This window comes from Drosophila sulfurigaster, chromosome 2L (assembly GCF_023558435.1).
Source record: "Drosophila sulfurigaster albostrigata strain 15112-1811.04 chromosome 2L, ASM2355843v2, whole genome shotgun sequence".
Taxonomy (NCBI): Eukaryota; Metazoa; Arthropoda; class Insecta; order Diptera; family Drosophilidae; genus Drosophila; species Drosophila sulfurigaster.
The window spans coordinates 18,313,492-18,336,271 of record NC_084881.1 but is presented as its reverse complement, the minus strand read 5'-3'; the positions used below and the strand labels follow the sequence as shown (position 1 = coordinate 18,336,271).

The window sequence follows — 22,780 nt, the reverse complement described above, 5'->3', positions numbered from 1 at the left end:
AACGTTTAAAAAAGTTGTAACCCTATCGATAGTGCAGTCGATGTTTCTGCCGCCTCCACACGCTGCTGTCTGCCGGTAGCACTCAGCTGTTGCTTTGTTTTGTTGTGTCAGAAAAGTTTTTATTTAAGTTATTTCACTGGTTTTGCATGAAATGTGTGCGATTTAAGCCAATTAAAACATAATGTCGACACCGCTGGAACAGCAGACAGATGAACGCGAAGCCCTGCAGTCCATTTATGAGGGCGATACCAACTTCAAAGAGATTAACTTAACCACATATCAATATAAAGTAAGTACGTAAGCACCGCATGCTTCAAAATGGTACTCAAAATTTTTTTTTAGTATGGTGAAGAAGACAACTACAAGTCGTTTCTGGTGGAATTGCAATGGGGCGACAACTATCCGGATGAGGCGCCCACGATTAACATGAACACGTTCTACAATCGTAATCTGTGAGTAGCAAGAATACCGCAAGCTTTCGGACCAAAAGTTTAAGCTTGTGTTTTTAGCTTGCCTGCCGTTAAGGAGGAAATACAGACAGCGTTGACCAACGAAGCGTCTCAATGGTTGGGCTGTGGCATGACTTACACGCTCTTCGAATGCCTGAAAGACAACCTCGAACAACTAACGGCTGGGCAACCAGAAAGTGCTCCAGCTATAGCTGCTGTGGATGATGGTGTTGCTGCGATTAAAATTTCTGATACTGATGCGGATGCCAAGCGCAAGGAACCCAAGAAAGAACAGCTAACGAAAGCACAAAAGCGCCGTCAATGGGAACGTACGGATCACAAAGGAGAGCGAGCACGTGGCTGGGATTGGGTCGATATCGTTAAGCATTTATCACAAACGGGCAGCAAAGAGGACGCTGCCTCCGCTCTCACGGACAGTTCAGCTGCTGCCGCACAAGTGCTGCACCCGTTGAACACTTAAGCCCACAAAATCAAGTACATAGTTAATTTAATGATGCAGCAAAATCATATGAAATCAAATCGATCGTTTTGTTCTAATGCGATGTGTGTTCTTCGTTCCATTAAAGCCGATCAATTTACACACGCATCTCTCTGATTATTTTGGACAGGCAAGGCCAGCCACTAACTGGGGGTCTGGGGTCAACATCAGAGAGAATCTGAGAAACAGCAGCATATGTAAAAATAAAAAAACACTCGTTTGGCTAGTCGAAAAATGCTTATGCTTCGGAACAGTCGCTTGAGTCGTTGTGTCGATGATGATGATGATGTAATGTGAAAGCAATTCTGTTACACTTTTAACGGTTCCAATTGACATATGGCTTGGTGCAGTCGTTAACCGAAATCATACGTAAATATATCGCCAGTTAATTGTTGACAGCGCGCGTGTCAAGTTTAAATAAAAATATAATACTGCAGCTCACCTCATTCATTAGTCGCACTTCGGTTCAGTGTTAGCTTATCATCCACAGCGTTTTCAAACCGGTTTAGCTACGCAACGCCCTCGACTCTCATAGGCATTCCAAAATAACCCATAATGGGACAGAAATTGTCGTGTTTGGACATTTTCAAAAAAACGACGCGAGTCAGTTTCAGACATTGACATTACGGCACGTATACGTAATATCGATGCAATTCTTTTGGCAACTCCAGATGAAACAGGTGAATATACGAGATTGTGTATAAAATAGGGACTGTAGCGATATTATATGTTTAAAATATATTAAAAAAAATAATTCTATTTTTAAAATTTATTAAAATTAAAATAGGGGAATTTATCCATTCAGGCTTAAAAATATTTAATTTTCTAAACATTATTACTGACCTTTGTTGTGTTATATTTGTATGAGCTGTATGACTGTTATTGCAATAATGTAGTAAGAAAACAATTACTTTGAATTCAAGTGACAATGCTGTGCAACTATTATTACCCCAATATTGATATTGCCATTTTAGTATGCTAATTTAGTATTATTTTGTGTTTGCTGTGGGCGTACGTGTTAAATTCAAATTGAACTTCCCACAACAGCAAACTACATTGGCACATGTTATACTTAGAGAGGTTTTCAATCATGCAGTTAAACAGAAATTGCTCGAAATTTAAATTAAAAAAAAAACACCTGCAAGCTGACAAAGACATTGAACAGCAGGTTCAAAAATTCTCCCTCGACACAAGTGTTCAAATATAGGCACTTATGTACATAAATATATTTTTATATAGGTAATTTGATGAAAATAGCATGAATTCCAGCCAATTTACTGATGTGCCCATCCTTTACTGCAACAAAGCGTATGATATTAATCAAATTAAATGTATAAACAAATTTAAAATTCGTTTTGCCGCCTGAATCGTTTTTCACACCCTGTAACCAAAAGGGGGAAAGGAATGCGCAACTTGAATAAAATAAAAAAAAGTTTGTTACTCTCCTTGACGTCACACTTTCATTAGCGAACGAGAGTAAGAGTAAGAACTACGGTTCCTTTCATTTTACTTATGGTTCCTGTGTTAGAGAAAGAAAGCAATATGCTCCTTTGCGATCTGGAACTAAATACAAGAGATTGCAACAAACACAAATCTTTAAAATTCCATGGTATTGGTAATGTGCTTTTGTGCATAAGCTTCCTGCCGTTTCCAGTGGAATTTCCAGATACATTCGCTGTCGCATATTTGCAGTGCACTTTTATTTATTGTTGGCAGTGTGCCAAACACCGCATGCAAATCAAATCGCTGTTCACGATTGAAAGATGGAGATGATATTGAACTTGCTCCAGGTCTTATTACTCACATAAATGTATGTTCGTACATCAATTAAATTGGCCCCATTTGCAACGACGATGACGCAGTCGGTACCTCGCCAAACAGATGGTGGTAGCTTCTATTACCAAAGCAACGCCAGCAGCGGACGCTGCGCAAAAATGCTTCCCGTACATAATTCATAATAACAGCAGAGAGCGACGGCGCGACTAGCGAAGAACCAGAAATTGAGCGAACGCAGGGACAGAGAGAGCGACGAGCACAAACTACAAAGCAGCGAGAGAGCCATTTGACAGACAAGCGAAACTATCTCAATGCATGATACTCATCTAAGATTTGTGATCAGTGCGGTTCAAAGCGTAGCAACGTTCGGTTCGGTCTTGGCTTCAATCACTGAATCACTGTCTCTGTTTCCAATTCGATTTCGGTATTAAAAGTAACGCTAGTTTTAAAGAAGCGGCAGCTTAAAGCGCAGTTTCCGTTAAGCTTTGTGCGTGTGTCTACGCGTGTGTGTGACTCTTTGTGTGTGTGTTTCGAAGCAAACAAAATACTCTCATAATGTCCACTTGGTATAGAAACTATGCGCCCGTCTGGATACAGCGCTGGTTGCAGCCAGCGCCTCCGCCACGCCCCTTCAATCCCTTCCGGAGCACACGCCCGGGGCCCGATCTTGCAAGTAATTAGCATACATACATATTCGTCTATATACTTGTAATGACCCAATATGACACACGCTTTTCAGCACAATTAATTATTTTTTCACTTGCTGGCTGGTCCCAAAGCATTGCCTCTTGTTGTTTTAGTTGTGTGTATTTATTATATTTATTTTTTCGCCTATGACTTCACTCGCGCTTTTGTTTGATTTTCGAGTATTTTGTTGTTTGACACGTTTTTGTGATTTTTCGGAATTTTACGCAAATTTTGTTTATTGCGTTTATTTAAACACTTTTGATTTCGTTAATGTCAGTTTCTAGATTTGCATGTTAGGAATTCCTGATATTGCTACTATCACACATCTTTCTAGGCAACTCAATCACTTTAAAGGTCAGACATTAATTGATATTGCTGGGATCGAAAGGTGCAGCCATGTGGAAATTGTTTCATAATCCTATTAGTTGGCCCCATATCAAAGGCGACACCGAGAATGCTACAAATAAACTTTTCAGTCAAAGATCACTAAATTCAACTGTAGAATTATTGATTAATGAATAATTTACAGCAAAATTATTTATTAGTTTTCTTCAAGATTTTGGCAATTCAAAAACCGGAATGAAATATTTACTTAGAGCTCTGTTATTTTTGGCACAACGTTTCAACGAAAATTATTAATATTTCAAAGAGCTTACTTTGAATTTACGAGGGTCCGAATTTTCAAAGAGTTCAATAAATTTGAAAGCATTTTGCTTTGTTAAATAAATTATTTAGCAAATTGATGTAGATGTTTGAATTGGGTTCTCAAAAATTAAATATAATAATAGTTATATAATAATACGTTTTATTAGTTATAGTAAGCACTAAAATTTACAATGTATATGATTGAAAAAGCTTAGAAAGATTAGAAAACATTCACAAATTTCTTTTAGTCATAATTTTCGAAAACAATAATGAAAACAAATTGAGACAGCTGTGCTCGCACTAATGCATTAAAGAGTTATATACATATCTATATAATATTATATCACTTTGTTTCAATTTAAAAAATATTTTTAAAGTGTCGCTGGCTTTCGGTTTTTTTATAGACTTTGATCAAAAGTTGATTGGATCATTACAAAAAAGCAAATATTATATAGTCAAAATGAAATAAAAAAAAAACGGTCTATCAACAAGTGTTGAGATTGTTGTTGCTAATTCCCAGTGCTTTTGCTGTCTTGTTGATGCTGCTTTCCGGCTCTACACTTAATTGCTGTTGTGGGCGACGCGTCGCGACGTTGTGGCCACAGAGTTAGACGTCGTATTACGCATACGCCCGATTGTCCACTATGAAAATTAATTGCGTTGGCATTGAACTTTTTTGGCCAGTATGCCACAATTTTTGTTTGTTTATGGCCAACGGCGATTATTCAGAATGTTCTCTTTGGGCTACAGCATTTAATCATGACAGCTGATCGCATCTTGGCCAGCTTCCACAACATTTGATGAGATCATCTTGTTGACCCGTGGAATGCCGATAAGAACTGTGACTAATACCACTCGATTTTATATTTATTTTATTGGTTGTTCCAAACATTGCAACAAATGTTGGGTCAACAAAATAAAAATGTAGATTTCGCTTAGATTTTGATGTTCGAGTTGTAAATTTGACTAGCGTTCTTTAAAAGTTACTAGTTTGATTTCGGTTGCCCATTCATTCTTAATTAATTTTGTTGTAGTGGACCGTCTATCGGTGATTGGTGATTGATTTATTGAGTTAAGATTGTACTTAATAAAAGGTAGCAGGGTTTCTAAGCTTTGAAAAAATTTTTTGATGGAACCATTAAAAAAATGTCCATAAAAGTTCAATAAGTTATAACATAAATAAATTAATTCGTTAAAACATAAGTGATAAATATATAAATTATTAAGTCAAGTCTTTAACGACATAACTGTTGATTTCTTGTAGATGCTGGCAGCTCAGCCGTGCTAGGAGTGCAGCGCGTGGATTTGTGCCTGCAGGATAATCACGACGAGCACCACACGAGTCACTTTGCTGCCGCATCCGCCAAGGAGGCGTTGATAGTGCGCCGGGGCGAACCCTTCCGACTGCGCATCCACTTTAATCGCGACTACAGTCCCAGCAAGGATGCCATTAGCTTCATCTTTAGTGTGGCTGATGACGTCAAGCCCAGTCCGGGACATGGCACATTGATGGCGCTGGTGCCGCACGATGGCATCGATTATCTGGGCGATGCACTTGAATGGGGCGCCGGCATTGAGGCACACGAGGGTCAAACATTGACGGTGCTCGTCAAGCCGCCGGTCAGCTGCCCCGTGACCGAATGGCGACTGGACATCGACACCAAGTTGCTGGGCGATGGCTCACGCAGCTATCAGGTGCCCCTGCCCATCTATGTGCTGTTCAATCCCTGGTGTCCCGATGATCAGGTCTATTTGGCCAATCGGGAGCAGCGCAAGGAGTATGTGATGCACGACACTACGCTCATCTGGCGTGGCTCGTATAATCGGCTGCGACCCTCTGTGTGGAAGATCGGCCAATTCGAGCGGGATGTGCTTGAGTGCAGTCTGAAGCTGCTCGGCACCGTGGGACGCATTCCACCCGCCTATCGCGGGGATCCGGTGCGCGTAGCTCGTGCGCTTTCAGCACTCGTCAATTCCGTGGACGATGATGGCGTGTTGTTGGGCAATTGGAGCGAAGACTTTTCGGGCGGCACTGCGCCCACCAAGTGGACGGGTTCGGCGGAAATCTTGCAGGAATTCCACAGGACCCAGCGATCGGTTAAGTTTGCACAATGCTGGAATTTCAGTGGCGTTCTCGCGACCATTTCCCGTGCTCTGGGTATTCCGGCTCGCATCATCACTTGCTACTCTTCCGCCCATGATACTCAGGCCTCGCTCACCGTTGATGTCTTCATCGATGCGAACAACAAGAAGTTGGACGCCGAGACAACCGACTCCATTTGGAACTATCATGTGTGGAACGAGTTGTGGATGCAACGTCCAGACTTGGGCATCGGCCAGTATGGTCCCTATGATGGCTGGCAGGCTGTGGATGCCACGCCTCAAGAGGCCTCGGATAACATGTATCGCGTGGGTCCCGCTGCCGTATTGGCTGTCAAGCATGGCGAGATTTTGCGTCCATTCGACTGCGGTTTTGTCTACTCTGAGGTGAATGCCGACAAACTCTATTGGCGCTACAATGGTCCCAGCCAGCCGTTGAAATTGCTGCGCAAGGACACGCTGGCCATTGGTCATCTGATCAGCACGAAGGCGGTGCTAAAGTGGGAACGCGAGGACATCACCGACACCTACAAGTATGCCGAACGCACCGAGGAGGAACGCAACTTTATGCTCAAGGCATTGAAGCAATCACGTCACGCTTTTAGTCGCTACTATCTCAACGATAGCTTCAATGAGGTAGAGTTTAGCATGGAGCTGAAGGATGACATCAAGATTGGCGAGAACTTTTCGGTTGTGCTCAAGGTGACCAACAAGAGTGAGGAGCGCGTTCATCTGGCCACAGGTCAGCTCAACTGTGATGCTGTGCTCTACACGGGTGTTGGTGCCCAGGAGGTCAAGGTCATGGGCTTTGAGGTGGATCTGAAGCCACAGACTACGGAATATGTGCGCATGGAAGTGACTTTCGATGAGTACTTTGAAAAGCTCTCCTCTCAGGCGTCTTTCCAAATATCCGCCGCATGCAAAGTCCGGGATACCGACTATGATTATTATGCCCAGGATGATTTCCGAGTGCGCAAACCCGATATTAAGTTCCAGTTTGGTAATGGAGATGTTCCCGTGGTGGCACAGCAGGAGGTTGATGTGATTGTCCGTCTGGAGAATCCGCTGCCCATTCCCCCTGCACAAGGGACTTTTCACCATCGAGGGGACCGGGCATAGCGCAGCCCCTGAAGTTCAAGGTGAGTAAGCAGAGTGACAGCTACAGTTGAGATATTCAATTACTTCTCTTGTTGCCCACAGATTTCCGAGATTCCCGTGGGAGGCACCGCTGCTGCTACTTTTAAATACTTGCCGCCTTATGCCGGACGCGGTACGCTGCTGGGAAAGTTTGTGGCCAAGGAACTGGATGATGTGGATGGCTACAGGCACTACGAGATCGAGCCGCGACCCGAGGATTTGCTGCAGCCCAATGGCAACCTTAGGAGCAGCAACATCATTCGCCGGCGCACCGATGTTATACCTTAAAACCAAACTAACGCCTCCAATTGCAAGTCTTTATTTAGTTTAAGTTCGAGTTTTAAGTAAATCGTATAGATAATTGTCAATTGTTGTTGTTGTAATCCTTGGGCCAAAGGTCGTCCATGCCGAGTGCATAGCTCGGTTTATTCGCCGTCTTGACCAGATAAATGCCACGCGCGTCCTGCGGCACTCGATCGCCCATCAGAATCCTGCCGCCCGTGCAGTTTTTGCCCTTCATCTGATCTAAAGTGGTGCAAGGCACGCCATAGAAGCCCTTGTCGCTGTTGATGGACTCCGCATAATACTCATAGGAGCGTCCATGACTGCAACCAGCTGCAAGAGTTGTGTGAATGTTAACGAATTTTATGCTGGGTCTTTATTACTCACTGAATATCTGGGATATCTCGCTGCAACCCGGCTGAGGAGGTCCGCCCCCATTGGGATAGAAGTCAACCATGCCAATGGGCTTACGAAAGCCGAGATAGCCCGCACAACTGTGTATAACATCCACAAAATTGGCATCCGTGTTGTCCAAATGATTCTCCGGTCCAATGCAATCCTCGAAAGCCGGACGCGCTGGATCCAAACCCGTCACGCGACTCACCCGATACTTGGTATAGGAGCCGGCATAGCCCATAATATGTGCACCCAGGCTGTGGCCAATTAGATGAATACGCTGCGGATCTGCATCCTTCTCCTCCACCAGCAAATCGATTAACTTGGCCACAGCCCGTCCCACTTGCACCGTATAGCGAGCAGGGGTCAGATAATAGATATTATCTGCCTGATCCCGCCAGTTGATGGCGAACACATTGACTTGGCCACGCTGCAAATAGGCGCCCCTTATCGATTGGATCGAGTTGCTCATGGTGCTCGATTTCCAGCCGTGTACGAGAATCTTGGTGTCTAGATTGGGATCGAATTTCTCGGCCATCTCCTGCCAGGTGTCACGTTTGTCGCGTTTATCGCGCTGAAAATTGTTCTCATCGATCCAAAAGCTGGAGCTGCGCATGTCATCGGGAGCATCGCTAGGGAGAGGAATGAAAAAGTTCATAAAAAATTTGAAAGATTAGATAAGAATCAGATACAAGATAGCAACGTGTCAAACATATAAATACAGACAAAGATGGAATGCCTTGTAAAATCTGATAGATACAAAATTTACACCATTAGTATATTGTTGTCAAGAGCAACCAGATAAAAAATATATTTAATGCCTTAGCATTTTAGATATAATTATTGAAATTTTAAAATAAACAAGCTGAATTTAACTGAATTTATCTAACTTTTGAAACTAGCGGAATAATAGCTGAATTGGCAGCACTGCTGCAGAGCAGTCACCTCACTCACCTGCCATAATATTCGAATTGAATCAGCTGCGGCAGACTAATGCGATTCTCTGGCGGCGGCTCCACAAGATAGGCCACCTCAGGCTTGCCCTCGCCATTGGGCATATAGATCCATGTCCTGTTGTAATCCTCCTGATTTAGCGCCACCTCGCCACGTATGCCGACTGTAAGTTGAATTGTAAATCAATGAAGCAATTAGTAATTGAATTGTGCGTTATCAGTATTATGCTCAGAGAGATGTCAAGATTACAGAGCAACAGCACGGGGCGCACAACTTGCGAGAGTGCAGCGAATCCTGTGATTAGCCATTGGACGACGACAAACGTGGTGGAGACCTCATTGCGACAGGGATTGATCACATTACAGATGCAGGCCAGCGCATTCGATGGCATCTTGAACGGTAGCTTGCTGCGTTGCGACTGATCAGCGTAGGTTGATCAAGTTCACGTTCTCGACTCTGTTTTGTTGCACATCTCAACTCAAGCGTCAATTCTGGTGTCACTTATTTTTAATCCTTTCCGTGAACCGGTTTGCTGCTGCGCTGCTGCAGAGGCTGGGCCAAGATGGGTAATTAATTCGTTGACTCTGCTCTGCAGCTGGGCAGCAATTAAATTAATCAGAGACCAGGCCAATAAGTGATCACTCAATAAATTTGGAAAGTCGGTCACAGGTTATACAAAATCTCTCTCCCTCTCTCTCTCTCGCTCTTTCACTTTCCTCACCTTGCCAAACAACTGTCACAATGAGCCAACGCAGCGAAAACTTCAACATTCTCGAAACTTTTTTTCTTGAAAATTTCCTTTACTAAGAACCAAAGACCACGATACAAGAATTATATAGTTTTTGGCCAACTGGCAGCTACCAACATACTATATAAACTGTGATAGGGCCAAGTGTCAATCAAGACTGTTGGACGCCCAAGAAAGACGACCTGGCTTGTAAGCTTGACGATCATTTGACAGTTTGTAGCTTATCAATCGCAGCGGGTGTTAATTGGGTTAAGCTGCACTTAAATTACAAGTTCTGCATATGTTTTAAACTTACGATTTCTTTACCAAGTTTAGTCACTTGGCGTTGCCCGCACTGATAATAATGATTTCTCAATTTCAAATGTTTTTGTATTTGCGCGCAAAAGTATGCAACGTTATTTGATAACCTGCTTTGTATATTTCATGTTCGTAGATTTTTAATAAAATAATTAGTCGCTAATCTGCTCTCATTGAGATCGGTTGTGTCGCGGATAAGCAAACACAAAACAAGTGTAACTCTCGTTTGTTTTTTTTTTTTTTCGAGTTTCTCTTTTGCGCACTCTTCGTGTGCCAATCGTAAAATTTCGGACGCTGGCTTCTGCAGTGTCGGCAGCTGAACAACAACAAAAACATTACTGTAGTGAGACAAGACTGCATTCTGTGCCCGTTTGGGCAGTACGTCGCCCCTCACTCTGCGCGCAGCCGCACAAGAGGGGTAATAAAATCTGCGCTTATCTGTCAAGCGATCTGACCTTCTTTTGTCCTTGACAAAACTTTGCAGAAACTTTTGCTATTTGAAGCCAAACTGAAACTAATAAGTTACATTTGATTAGTAAAATATTTGGTAATGGATGGAAATATTTTTTCTAACACTCAGCTTAGCAATAAGCAGTTTGATTATGAAAAAATGCAACAAGTGGCTGGTAAATCACCTTTGGAGATAAGGTCAGAAATTATAAGTGATCTTCGCCCTTTGTGTTCTGTAACTCAAAATATTAGTACAATAACTACAACGCTTACATTTACTAGTGCTACTAGTAATACAATTTACACTATGGCAACTGCATCAACTACGGCAATCAGCAGTGTTTGCTCTGCAGTGAGCATGGATAAAAATTATGCGAATCTCACGCAAAGCGCACTTGCTTCCCCAATACTCAGTGGAGGTGCTACAATTGTCTCTCCAACTGTCAATCAAACTTCTGGATTTTCGTCTCCTCCATTTAATGATGCTGCTACCAAGTTGAAGGTTAGCCAAAAACATCTGTCGAGTAAGAGGAAGAAAACACTCTCACCAATTGGTAACTCTAAGAAAGCACTCAGAGAATTGTCATTTGGATCATCCTCAGCATCAACCAGCAAGGCAAGCTCTAGGAATAGGTTTGCCTTATTAGACATGGAAGTCGACTTAAACAGTGACAGACATGTTGAAGATAGCAGCAGTGCTGCAGAGGAATGCCCTACTAGCTCTATGGCAGCTACCCAAACAAATTTATCAAATGATAATATGGAAATACATGACTCAGGCAATAGAACTCAACCTATTAATTCTGATGGTAATAATAATGCTAATGTTACTTCAAAACCACCGCAAATAGTTTTAAGTATTACAAACCTTAACGATCTATTTGATGTCATATCGGAGGTCACTAGTTTAGATAACGTAATAGTTAAAGTTAACCAAGGAGTTACAGCCAGAATTTTTCCCAAGGACTCTCAAACTTATAGAGCCATAGTTGATCATTTTGATAAAATGGAAATTGAATTCCATACGTACCAATTGAAGGAAGAGAAGCCTCACAGAATAGTTGTTAAGGGGCTTCATCATAGCACATTAAGTAGCGAAATTGTTGGCAATTTTAAAGCTTTAGGTTTTGAAGCCCTTCAGGTGCATAACCCAAGGTCAAGGTCAAACCGAGATGAGAAACTAAACATATTTTTTATTAATATCAAGCCTTGTGCCAAAATTAATGATGTATATGATATAGTAACGCTTTGCCGACAACGTGTAAGGATAGAAAGGATGCGGAAAACATCGGAAATCGCTCAATGCATACGATGCCTAGAATTTGGCCACACAGCGAAATACTGCCGTCGTCATCCCAATTGTGCTCGTTGTGGTGAAGATCACTTTACAAAGCAGTGTGTACGTCCACAAGATCAACCGCCTACATGTATGCACTGTGGAGGGAGTCATACGGCAAGTTACAAGGGTTGCCAGTGGTATCAAGATTACCTAAGACGATCTATGGGTTCGAAGAAGCAACCAACGCGACTACAACCACAACAAAAACAACAGCAAGAACAGTCAGCTCGACAGCAACCAATTCAGCAAATGCCTAACCCTTCTGTCTGCAATAGTATAGGTTTATCTTATGCCTCAATTGCCAAAAATGGAAATGGACAGGCTCAGCGCCGACTACAAGTAAATAACTCGAAGGAAATTACTGCACAACGACAACAACAAAATGTTCTTGACATTCAGTCAATATTGGAACAACAGCAACAGCAATTTTTGAAATGGCAGCAACAACTCCAGCAACAGCAGCAGCAGCAATTCTTTTTGTGGCTACAGCAACAGCAGCAGGAACAACAAACGCAAAACAAGCAGAACAGTCAACGACTTGAACGGCTCGAAAGTATGGTTTTTGAAATGGCCAACTCTATCAAACAATTGGCTGGGGGTAAATCAGTTCTCCAGGTCCACAACAATGTTTCTGCCTTAAAATGAACACACTAAAGATCGTCATCTGGAATGTCAATGGCATTTCAGGAAAAGCCAGAGAAGTTGAATTCTTTGCGCACAACAATGGCGTCGATATCCTACTTTTAAGTGAAATAAGGCTCAATCGAGGTGAAGCTGTTAAAATATTCGGATATTCCTTCTATCCAGCGTATAAACCATCACGGCATAATCACGGTAATGGAGGAGCTGCGGTATTGGTGAGGAGCTCTCTCAGTCATTTCCCACAACGTGTTATTGAAACACAAACCATTCAAATGTCTTCCATTAAAGTTGCGACAGGCTTGGGATATATGGAAGTAAACGCAATATACTGTCCTCCAAGGCACAAAATTGAAGAAAGACATTTTACTGAAATATTGGCTTCTTGTGGCCAGAGGTTTCTAGTTGGAGGTGACTGGAATGCTCGACATTGGATGTGGGGCGACACATATAATTCACCGAGAGGGCGTGAGCTAGTCGAATCCATTTCAGTTAGCAGAGCTAAAATACTTGCCACTGGATCACCAACGAGATACCCATATGTACCTAATCACACAGCTACTTGCATTGATTTCGCATTATACCATGGAATACTGGATTCTCAAATAAATATATGTCAAAGCTGGGACCTGGAGTCTGATCACTTAGCCCTTATTGTTAATCTGCTAACAAATGGTACTAATGTCAGACCAAGTCCTCGGTTAATCACAAGTCGTACTGATCTCATCACTTTTAAGCATATTCTTAATAACTCTTTCCAACTAAATTCAACTCTGGACACTAAGGAAGACATTGAGAATGCAGTCGAAATTCTAACTGAGAATATACATAGAGCTGCTTCTGCTTCAACGCCACCTGATCCTGATTTTCGGCCCATAAGCTACGGTATTGCTCTCACAAGGGAAGCAAGAGAACTAATAAAAAGGAAAAGACGCCTTCGAAGAAGAGCTATTCGTTCTCAAGATCCTGAGGACCGTCTTTTGTGGAACAGGGCAGCGAAACAACTACGAACCCTTTTGAGGGAACTCCGAAGCGATTTTTTCGAGCAAAAATTGTCCTCCATGGACTACACAGTTGACGCAAATTATTCACTTTGGAAGTGCACAAAATCGCTTAAAAGACAACCTCTTAGACAGGTTCCTATTCGTTGTTCTGGTGGTGAACTTGCAAAAAATGAAGTGGAGCAGGCCAATGCTTTCGGTCAACATCTAGAGGATCGATTCACTCCCCATAACTTTGCTTCAATAGAACAAAGTAGAGAGACCCATCAAAGTTTGGATACTCCACTGCAGATGTCATTGCCCATTAAGCCTATAAGGATTGAGGAAATATCCGAAGCCATTCAATTTTTGCCAAAAAATAAGGCGCCAGGTATTGATAGGATTTGTAACGCAACGTTGAAGGCTTTGCCTACAAGAGCGATTATTTATATAGCATTAATTTTTAATGCTATTATTAGGATCCAAGCGTTCCCAAAGCAATGGAAATTAGCTGCGATTCTGATGATCCACAAGCCCGGTAAACCAGAGGCTCATCCTGAGTCATACCGTCCAATAAGCCTTTTATCCTCCCTGTCTAAGTTGTGGGAGAGACTCATCGCCAACAGAATTATAGTGATTTTGACTGAAAGCAATATCTTGCCAGACCATCAATTTGGCTTTCGAGGAGGACACGGCACTGTAGAACAAGTCCACAGACTGGTAAAGCATATATTACAGGCATTTGACGACTTGGAGTATTCCAACGCAGTCTTTATTGATATGGAGCAAGCTTTCGATAAAGTTTGGCATGATGGCTTATTGTCAAAAATTAAAATCCTCCTACCTGCTCCCTACTATGGAATTTTCAGGTCATATCTGAATGGACGTGAGTTTAAGGTCAAAGTTAAGGATATATACTCTAATAACTATCGTATGAGTGCAGGAGTACCACAGGGTAGTGTGCTTGGACCGCTGCTTTATTCATTGTACACTGCTGATATACCCAGCCCAAACAGTCAACATATGGTAGCTCCTTCCAAAGCACTTATTGCGACCTATGCAGATGACATTGCAGTCATCTATAACTCCAGTTGCCGTAGAGAAGCAGCTAATGGAATACAAGAGTATCTCAAAGCTCTTGCTGCTTGGTGTAAACGGTGGAACTTGAAAATAAATCCACTTAAAACAACGAACCCCTGTTTCACATTGAAAAGGCTTATAATGAATACCCCTGAAATCCAACTAGAAGGAGTTACTCTGGAGCAGCCATCGCAAGCCAAGTATCTTGGAATTACACTGGACAAGCGCCTTACATTTGGGCCACATTTAAAAGCCACAATTAAGAAATGTAACCTAAGGATCCAGCAACTGCGTTGGCTTATTCAAAGACGAAGCACTTTGCCGTTAAGATGCAAAAGGGCAGTGTATGCGCATTGCATCCAGCCAATTTGGCTCTATGGCATCCAGATTTGGGGGATCGCAGCCAAATCCAATTATAAACGAATTCAGGTGTTGCAGAATCGGATTCTACGCAACATAACAGACTGTCCTTGGTTCGTGCGTGGCACAACGCTTCATAGAGACTTGAAGCTACATACTGTAGAAGAGCAGATTGGGAGACACACAAGCCGCTATAGCGATAAACTTAGAAGACACCGCAGCCTACTAGCCAGGAAGTTACTTCCAGCAAGACCATTAAGGCGTCTTAAACGGCAAGGCTTTGCCAAAACAATTAGGTGCCAATAACGCTGATACATATGTATGTAATCCTCATATTTGTGTTGAGGTTTGGTTTATTTTTATATATTTGATACTCCTGTGATGTTAAGGTACTTTAAATTTGCTGTACAGATTCTTCACTTAATAAAATAAAATGAAAAAAAAAAAAATAAAATAATTAACTAATTAATACAGAATGGAATATTGAAAAGTTAAAAAATGTAATTTTAAACTTTGTTGTTCCTATTTTATCTTATTATATACAACGATTGCGCAAAATTTAAAATTTATCGATCACTGCAATATATGGTATTTTATGACAGTAACATTTATCATCCGTACTTCTTTTGGAATTTTCTCACAAATTTTTAGTTGTATTTAATTTATTTGGGTACATTTTAGAGCTTGTGACAATTGCTTTTATTAATCAAGAAGAATCTTTTTCTATAAGTATGTATCGATATAGTAATAGTAGATATATCGATATATTATCTATTGCGCACTTTACAGAGAGTGGGTGAATCAATCCCGGAAGCACAGTTTTCAATATTCTAGTTTATTGAAATAAAATGGATCGAAAGCGCAATGTCAAGGAACCTATTCGGAATCATGTATTTGCACCGACCGATACACAAAAGCAAAGAGATTTTATGGAACCGATGCGAAATAAACTTGTAACAAAGCTACCCGGAGTTGGAGAGACGCTTGGTGCCCGCTTAAGTGACGCTGGATATCAAAAGGTACTTGCCATTTTATGTATTTATATACATATGTATGTATATACATTGTATATATTATATAGTATATAAACATTGCAAGTAATGGCACTTGTATGTATATTGTTTTAGGTTTAGTGAATTCAATTATGTATTTTGTATTATTATAGTGTATATTAATATCACTTATTTTTATTTTGTCCAGGCTTCTCAGGTTTATGGCCAATATTTGGCTCTCGATCAAAACAAAGAACAGTTTGATAACTGGATGAAGAGTACTTGCAATGCTATCAAGTCCCAATCATCCGAATGTTTTAAGTGCCTCGACGAGTGGAATAATCACTTCAATTAACTCATCAGCTTGAGGTCTAATTCCCAAAGTTTTACAACGATATTGGATAACTTAAATAATTTAATATATGCGATCAATTTGCCTTTAATTTTAACAATACTTTGTTGTACTATGTTATTATTGTCGTTCACAAAGCCGTTAATATGTAGTTGCAGTATAAAAAATAAAATGAATATATGCGATGTATGTATGTGCACAGTAGTTGAACTTATTTGAAAGCAATGGAAAAACCTCGGTCAATGTATTTTTACATATATTCATTTATTAACTTCGCACATTTTCACAAAATAAGTTTTGGGATATTTATATAATATAATATTATTATTTATATAATTATTTGACTTATTTTACTTTATTTTTGTATTTAATTTTTATTCCTTTCCGTTTCGTATAAAATCAACCAAGGTGCGCATTGATCAAAAGTCATCGAGCAATCCGCTAACTTTCGATCATGTTGCGTCAAACTTGCTCGCATTCCATTTGCAACGAACATGTGTGCGCGAGCAAAAATTGTTGAATGGTTTGTTGGATTGTTCGCGACAAAATCTTTCTAAATGAATAGCGATCATGTTTGAAATGGGTTCGATCAAAACGATTATGATCAAACAACTAGTGTGAACAAAAATATTGTATATTGCTGCAATTCTGTGACTTACATTTATTAATTTTTTATTCAAACCTATCTTTAAGGTAAAGGCGCATATAACGGACAATTTAATATGATCTAAATTAATAAATAAATTGTTTGGAGTGCGAAAATAATACAAATTTCTGAAAGTATGCAATACTTTATTAGTGTTGGCAAAGCGATAACCATTACAATTTTTCGTGATCAAACCAATCGATATTAGTATCGATAAGAAACGGTTTAATATCCGATCTTGATGATTTCTGAAGTCTGAAGTTTTCATTATTCGTCAGTGACTTCAAGCTGGTGGTCGATATTACAATTTCATCTTGTAAATAAAAAAAGAATTTATCTACAATGAACCGTGATTATCCTAGCACTTCGCAAAAGCAAAGAGATTTCATGGAGCCAATGGGAGACAAACTCGTAACAAGGCTACCAGGAATAGGAGAGACACTTGGCGACCGGATGAGCAATGCTGGATATCAAAAGGTACAAATATAATATATAACCAGTTATATGTGCATTTTTAATCACATACAAATTATAATTACACGAGTAATTAATTACATTTACATATTGGTTTCAATTTAATCTCATATTTTCTTAGGCGTCTCAGGTGCTTGGCCAATATTTGGCCGTTGATCAAAATCGACAAGAGTTCGGCCACTTTATGAAGGATACCTGTAATGCGAACACAAAACAATCATCCGATTGCTATAACGGACTCAAGGAGTGGACTAGGGAATTCCTCTAACTTGTTAAATTGGATCTGATTGGGTTTTTTCGAGGTTTTCCCAATCCGTGCAACAAATGTTGGATCCATTAAATTGCCTTCGATTTCATTTTTTTGCATTGATTATTCTAAATTGTATTTTTGATTTGCAAATTAAATATTTTTTTTATTTTCTGTTCTTTTAATTTTGCTCTTTTGTCTATAGATATGTATATTTAAACTCAATATTAAAAAAGAAAACTCTCAAAACAGCTTCATTTCTTTTTCCCAATAAAATGTTCTCTAAATAAAATGTATAAAGTCATATTTTTTAATTCACAATTTTCTAAATAGTCTGTCTTATGGACAGGGTATCTTTTGCATCGATACACCAAATTGCTTCATTGCTACTTATGTAAGTAGCGAGTCGCTACTAGCGACCCATCTGGTACAGCGATATTTCATCATTTAAATTAATTACAGCGAAAAGAGCCATAACGCTATCTAAGTAAAAACAATTCATTTGTATAAATAGAAAAAACCATTATAATATTTTCAATTATAATATTTTGTTTTTGTTAAATAAAAATCAAATTGCCTTGTACGTAAAGTCAAAAATATGCATTCTTTATGATTTTGTGTTTTTTTGTTCGATGTTTTTCTTTTGCTTGTATAAAACTGCTTGCTAAGCATCATGGACCAATAAAGTTTATAATTGTTGAATCCGCAAACTATGCATTTCTTTGTATACACTTCAAGATAACAAAATAAGCTTTGCGAGCTTTGAAGAGGGGGATCGAAGGGAAGTTATTCTTATAGAATGGGGTCCGAAATGCTGATATTGCACTTAATATTGTGAGAATGTGTCATGTTATAAAAATCTAAATAATGGGTTGTAGCCACGGTTGCCACTTTTGGTACAAATGTACCAAAACTGGTACATTTTTTATGCGTTGGTACATTGGATCACTTTTTTTCATTTTGGTACATTTTCCTGGTGTAGAATTTAAATTTTTCATAAAATTTTATGTTCACACATATTATTTTAACAAAGGGCTTGTTCCACCAGACACAAATTGTATCAGTTACAAATTGAACCATGACTAACACTGGATAATATCGCATGCAGTCGATTAACGACGTATTGTGTCAATTGAAAAAAACATGTATGCGCCTATCTAAGGTCTATCACTACGTAAACAGTTATATATTGTGAATCACAATTTGTGAAATACAAACAATTAAGAAAGTTACAGTCGAGTGTGCTCGACTGTGAGATTCCCGCAACCCATTTTCAATAAAAAAGAAAATATTGCGGTATTTTTTTAATATACCAAAAATAAAAATATACTAAAAATATACCAAACGGTATATATGTTATATCGATATAGTACCACATTCAATATACCAGATTGTCGGCCGAAGCAACTAAGATCCCTAGTAAGTAGGTGGTTTTGCCCATACAAAAGTATTTCTTTAATAACTTCCACATTTTTTATCTAATCGCAATCAAATCGGAAATCATAAATACTATAGTTATTATTGTATACAACAAAATTCGTAGCTGTAGCTTGTTATTCGATATTATTGATTTGCAGGGGCGGAAGTGGGCGTGGCCAAAATTTGAAACAAACTTGAAAATGCTGTCGAAAAAAATTATAGCTCTATCTCTTATAGTCTCTGAGATCTAGGTGTTCAACCGGACAGACGGACATGGCTAGATCGTCTCGGCTGTTGATGCTGATCAAGATAAATATACTTTATAGGGTCGGAGATGCCTCATTCTACCTGTTACATACATTTCCTGCTGGCACAAAGTTATAATACCCTTCTACCCTATGTGTAGCGGGTATAAAAATCTTTCGTGAAAAAATTTGTGGTACATTTTTTCAAAATTTTGGTAAAAAAAACCTTTTTGGAATGGCGACCGTGGTTGTAGCAAGAACTTTTCAGATTGGAGAATAGTGCTTTTTTAATATTTTGTCGTCGCTGAGTATGCACACTATAAGTACCCTTACATACATATGTACTACATACATATGTACATACCAGAGATCTGCAACCGTTTGGGCATACCGGGTGGTTCAATTCAACCCGATCTACTTATTTCATCATAAGTGGAAACTCGCGGTGATCAAACCAAATCGAGCAAACTCTGATACATATGTCTCTGATACATATGTACATTGCAAATGCTGAAAATTAATATTTAAAGCTTATCCTTTGTTTTTCAAGAAAAAAAACAGCATACATTTAATTACATTAATTAACAATTTTTTTTTAATATAATTTTAGGGGAATTACCGACAATTGTCAAGCTTAAATTGAAGTCTTAACTGAAACAACATCGATGACTCCTAATTTCTTTATTTCGATATTTTTGAAGAATATCCATAAATCAATAATTCGAAGCATTTTATTTAAGCAATAAAGATTTTTAAAGAATTTCAGCCATTTTCAAATATTTGCGCTCTCAAAATATTCAAATTAAAGCATCAAACAGTCAAAAATATCGATGACTGTACAAAATTGACAGCGACGCATATGTTGTTGCCAGCTGTACATCACGGTAAGAATTTACGCGTTATTGCCATACAGTCACACTGTTTTTTGTGCGTCGTATTTTAGAAACGCCGGGAAACGCTGTTCTTTCCATTTCTCAACTTATTGCAATTGCGCCATAAACACACATAAGTTACAAGATGTCGGGAACAACACAAAAGCACAGGAACTTCGTAGCTGAGCCAATGGGCGATAAATCTGTTACAGAATTAGCTGGAATCGGCGAGACGCTTGGTGGTCGCTTGGCCGACGCGGGCTTCGACAAAGTAAGTAAATATGTATGTATGTACTTATAGCAATGACGCCATTCATGTGTGAATTGTTTATGTGCACATTGTTTATTTAACACTTCAATGTTTAACTGTATTTTTTTTTGTGCAGGCATACACAGTTCTAGGTCAGTTCCTGGTATTGAAGAAGGACGAAGAGCTCTTCAAGGAATGGATGAAGGATGTGTGCCATGCCAGCTCAAAGCAAGCGTCCGATTGCTACAATTGTCTCAATGACTGGAGCGAGGAGTTCTTGTAAAATGACCTTTTCTATGCACGGACGCACCGGAGAAGAGTTTCAACAAATTCATACAAATATTCTCCACAATATAAAATTAGTGTTGTCCACAAATAATCTTAAGGTATCATAATATATAGCAATTGTTAATTTGAAGGTTAACTTTGCAATAACTGTACATGTATTGGGCATTGTAAATTCACAAAAAAAAACCAACTAAGCATTAAATTAATAAGCCTCGTGGTTATTTAGAAATACAACAAATCGCATTTAATTCGAGAATGTTTGAAAATGAAATTCGATAAATTAATTGATTTCCTGACCTTTGAATACATCGCAGAACATAAATCGATAATAAAAAGAGTGCTAGAACGACCAATGCTTATGGTTACCGGACTTGAAAAAGAGTAAATAGAAATAGTAAATGCGTTTACGGTGGAAATAAATGGTTTTACTCGTTGTTTGAGAAAGGTATATATGGTGTAAAAATTATAGCTGCAACGAAATAAATATATAAAGGAATCGAAATTATTTACTTATTTTGGTATATCTCGGCATCATACCATACATTTTACAAACTTAACTTGCGGTCACACTATAACACAGGTGTTAAAGAATACAGTGTAAAGTAAAACAAATTTTTAAAGGAAATAGACTTGAACTAATAAAAATTTCAATTTATTGAATATAAATATAAATATATAATACAAATATCTGTACACAAGAATCATGCAGCATTTGCTATAAGAAATTGAAGTTCATGAAAATTGTTCGAAAACATCGATACACCGATTGTGCCATCGATATATCTCCACCTATATGAGAAAACGCACATACATTTTTAACACAACGGAGAAGTGCGATAAAGTTCATGTAAGCACATTGGTGTTCCTTGACGGCACGTGCAAATTGCCGAAATAAAAATGATTTCAAATTGTTGGCATTAGAAATTAAACAAAAGTGAAAATAATAAATAGTACGGCTTTAGCGTGCGTTTGTGTTCGTGTGTTTTTTTTTTGTATATAGATTCGTAGAGCGAGATCGATAGATTAGCGCCACCGCTAATTCAACGTGTGCGAGAGAGGCAAGCATATGTTGCATTAACTCTGTTGTTTTACAGTTCCAGGCCAAACATTCTGTGCGACGAACGGCTGAATCGACTTTTTGTGTGCAATGCACGACGTTTGCATTAATTATATTAGTAACAAATCGTAAATAACTCAATAAAAAATAATAATCACATTGATAGCGTTCTGAAGTCAAACACTTTTTCAAAATTGAAAAGTCACTAGACTTGCATTTAAATTGCTTACCTCCGTCTGCTTCGCAGAAAAATTGTGTGTGTAGTGTATGTGTGTGTGTGCGCGTGTGTGTGTGTGTGTTTTTTTTGCGTAAACGTCTCTAACCAAAATTGTAGACGAAAAAAACGGTAGCAACAACGTTTCCTTGGAAAAATTTGTAAATAGTAAACAAAATTTTCAAGTAAATGTGAGTAAAAATAAGTTATGGTTAAGTTCATAAGTGTTAATACGAATCTCGCAAGTATTATTGTGTACGTAAATAGTAGTAATCATCGTTGTCGTTGTCATTCAAATCAGTGCGACGATTGGGTGAGTGCGTGTGTGTGCCGTGTATGTGTATGTAGTGTGTGACGTTGTATCGTAAAAAGAGAGTGAGAGAGAGAGCGAGAACGCGCGCGGTGTGGAGCGGGGGCGTATACGGACCGTTGTTCCGGTGAAGTGCGCGAGAGAGAGAAAGCGTGAGTGGAGTCAGCCGGGGAGACACAAGCCGTCACTTATAAAAACCGTCATCGTATCCTTTTCCTTGTTTGTTGCTAGTTCGCCTGTTTTTTTTTCTGCTCGGCAAAAATTCAATGACCTCATTTGTCTCACGTACGGGCTATTCTCTTTTTCTTTCCCCTCACTCTCTCTTTAACACAACAGGAGCCTCAGATATAGTCAGCAATCTAAAAAACACTCGACGGCAAATTTTAAGAACAAGACCAATTAACGTGTCCAACGCCATCGAGTGAAATTTATCGATCAAGTGTTACAACTAAAAGCAATAACAGAGACAACACCAACAACAACACGGCTACACCAGCAGAACAACGGCGTCTATTAAAAGCAAACAACAGGATCAGGATCAAGCAGAAAAGCCAGCAAGTCACAACCAGAACAAGAACAACAACTACCACAACAAC

The 22,780-nt window shown here is 39.4% G+C and overlaps 6 protein-coding genes across 7 annotated transcripts; 5 read left to right on the top strand and 1 right to left on the bottom strand.

Moving 5' to 3' along the window:
* Window positions 1-58: 58 nt before the first annotated feature.
* LOC133850093 (RWD domain-containing protein 4) lies at window positions 59-1,050 on the top strand. Its single transcript, XM_062286072.1, has 3 exons — window positions 59-289; window positions 343-452; window positions 510-1,050. Exons 1-3 carry the CDS (start codon window positions 182-184, stop codon window positions 928-930), a joined length of 639 nt encoding a protein of 212 aa, XP_062142056.1. The 5' UTR covers window positions 59-181; the 3' UTR covers window positions 931-1,050.
* A 2,011-nt stretch (window positions 1,051-3,061) lies between these two features.
* LOC133850089 (annulin) lies at window positions 3,062-8,558 on the top strand. Its single transcript, XM_062286065.1, is given in 5 exon segments — window positions 3,062-3,397; window positions 5,321-7,230; window positions 7,232-7,261; window positions 7,263-7,295; window positions 7,357-8,558. Coding segments are annotated over 5 exon segments (2,316 nt in total). The 5' UTR covers window positions 3,062-3,279; the 3' UTR covers window positions 7,582-8,558.
* On the bottom strand, window positions 7,597-9,710 carry LOC133850092 (pancreatic lipase-related protein 2). Of its 2 annotated transcripts, none has more exons than XM_062286071.1 (4): window positions 9,647-9,710; window positions 8,926-9,088; window positions 7,963-8,603; window positions 7,597-7,908 (listed from the first exon to the last, which is right to left on the bottom strand). In XM_062286071.1, exons 1-4 carry the CDS (start codon window positions 9,693-9,695, stop codon window positions 7,658-7,660), a joined length of 1,104 nt encoding a protein of 367 aa, XP_062142055.1. In that variant the 5' UTR covers window positions 9,696-9,710; the 3' UTR covers window positions 7,597-7,657. The 2 variants fall into 2 exon arrangements, with proteins under 2 accessions (XP_062142055.1, XP_062142054.1); XM_062286070.1 differs by lacking the exon at window positions 9,647-9,710 and adding an exon at window positions 9,175-9,367.
* A 5,878-nt stretch (window positions 9,711-15,588) lies between these two features.
* LOC133843429 (barrier-to-autointegration factor-like) lies at window positions 15,589-16,245 on the top strand. The gene is made up of 2 exons (XM_062276969.1): window positions 15,589-15,837; window positions 16,019-16,245. Exons 1-2 carry the CDS (start codon window positions 15,667-15,669, stop codon window positions 16,163-16,165), a joined length of 318 nt encoding a protein of 105 aa, XP_062132953.1. The 5' UTR covers window positions 15,589-15,666; the 3' UTR covers window positions 16,166-16,245.
* An 827-nt stretch (window positions 16,246-17,072) lies between these two features.
* LOC133850466 (barrier-to-autointegration factor-like) lies at window positions 17,073-18,139 on the top strand. Its single transcript, XM_062286569.1, has 2 exons — window positions 17,073-17,285; window positions 17,404-18,139. The coding sequence occupies exons 1-2, from the start codon at window positions 17,151-17,153 to the stop codon at window positions 17,548-17,550; spliced, it is 282 nt and encodes a 93-aa protein (XP_062142553.1). The 5' UTR covers window positions 17,073-17,150; the 3' UTR covers window positions 17,551-18,139.
* Window positions 18,140-20,107: 1,968 nt separating this feature from the next.
* Window positions 20,108-22,768, top strand: LOC133840726 (barrier-to-autointegration factor). The gene is made up of 3 exons (XM_062272728.1): window positions 20,108-20,336; window positions 20,452-21,200; window positions 22,521-22,768. Exons 1-2 carry the CDS (start codon window positions 20,211-20,213, stop codon window positions 20,596-20,598), a joined length of 273 nt encoding a protein of 90 aa, XP_062128712.1. The 5' UTR covers window positions 20,108-20,210; the 3' UTR covers window positions 20,599-21,200; window positions 22,521-22,768.
* The last annotated feature ends 12 nt before the right edge of the window (window positions 22,769-22,780 follow it).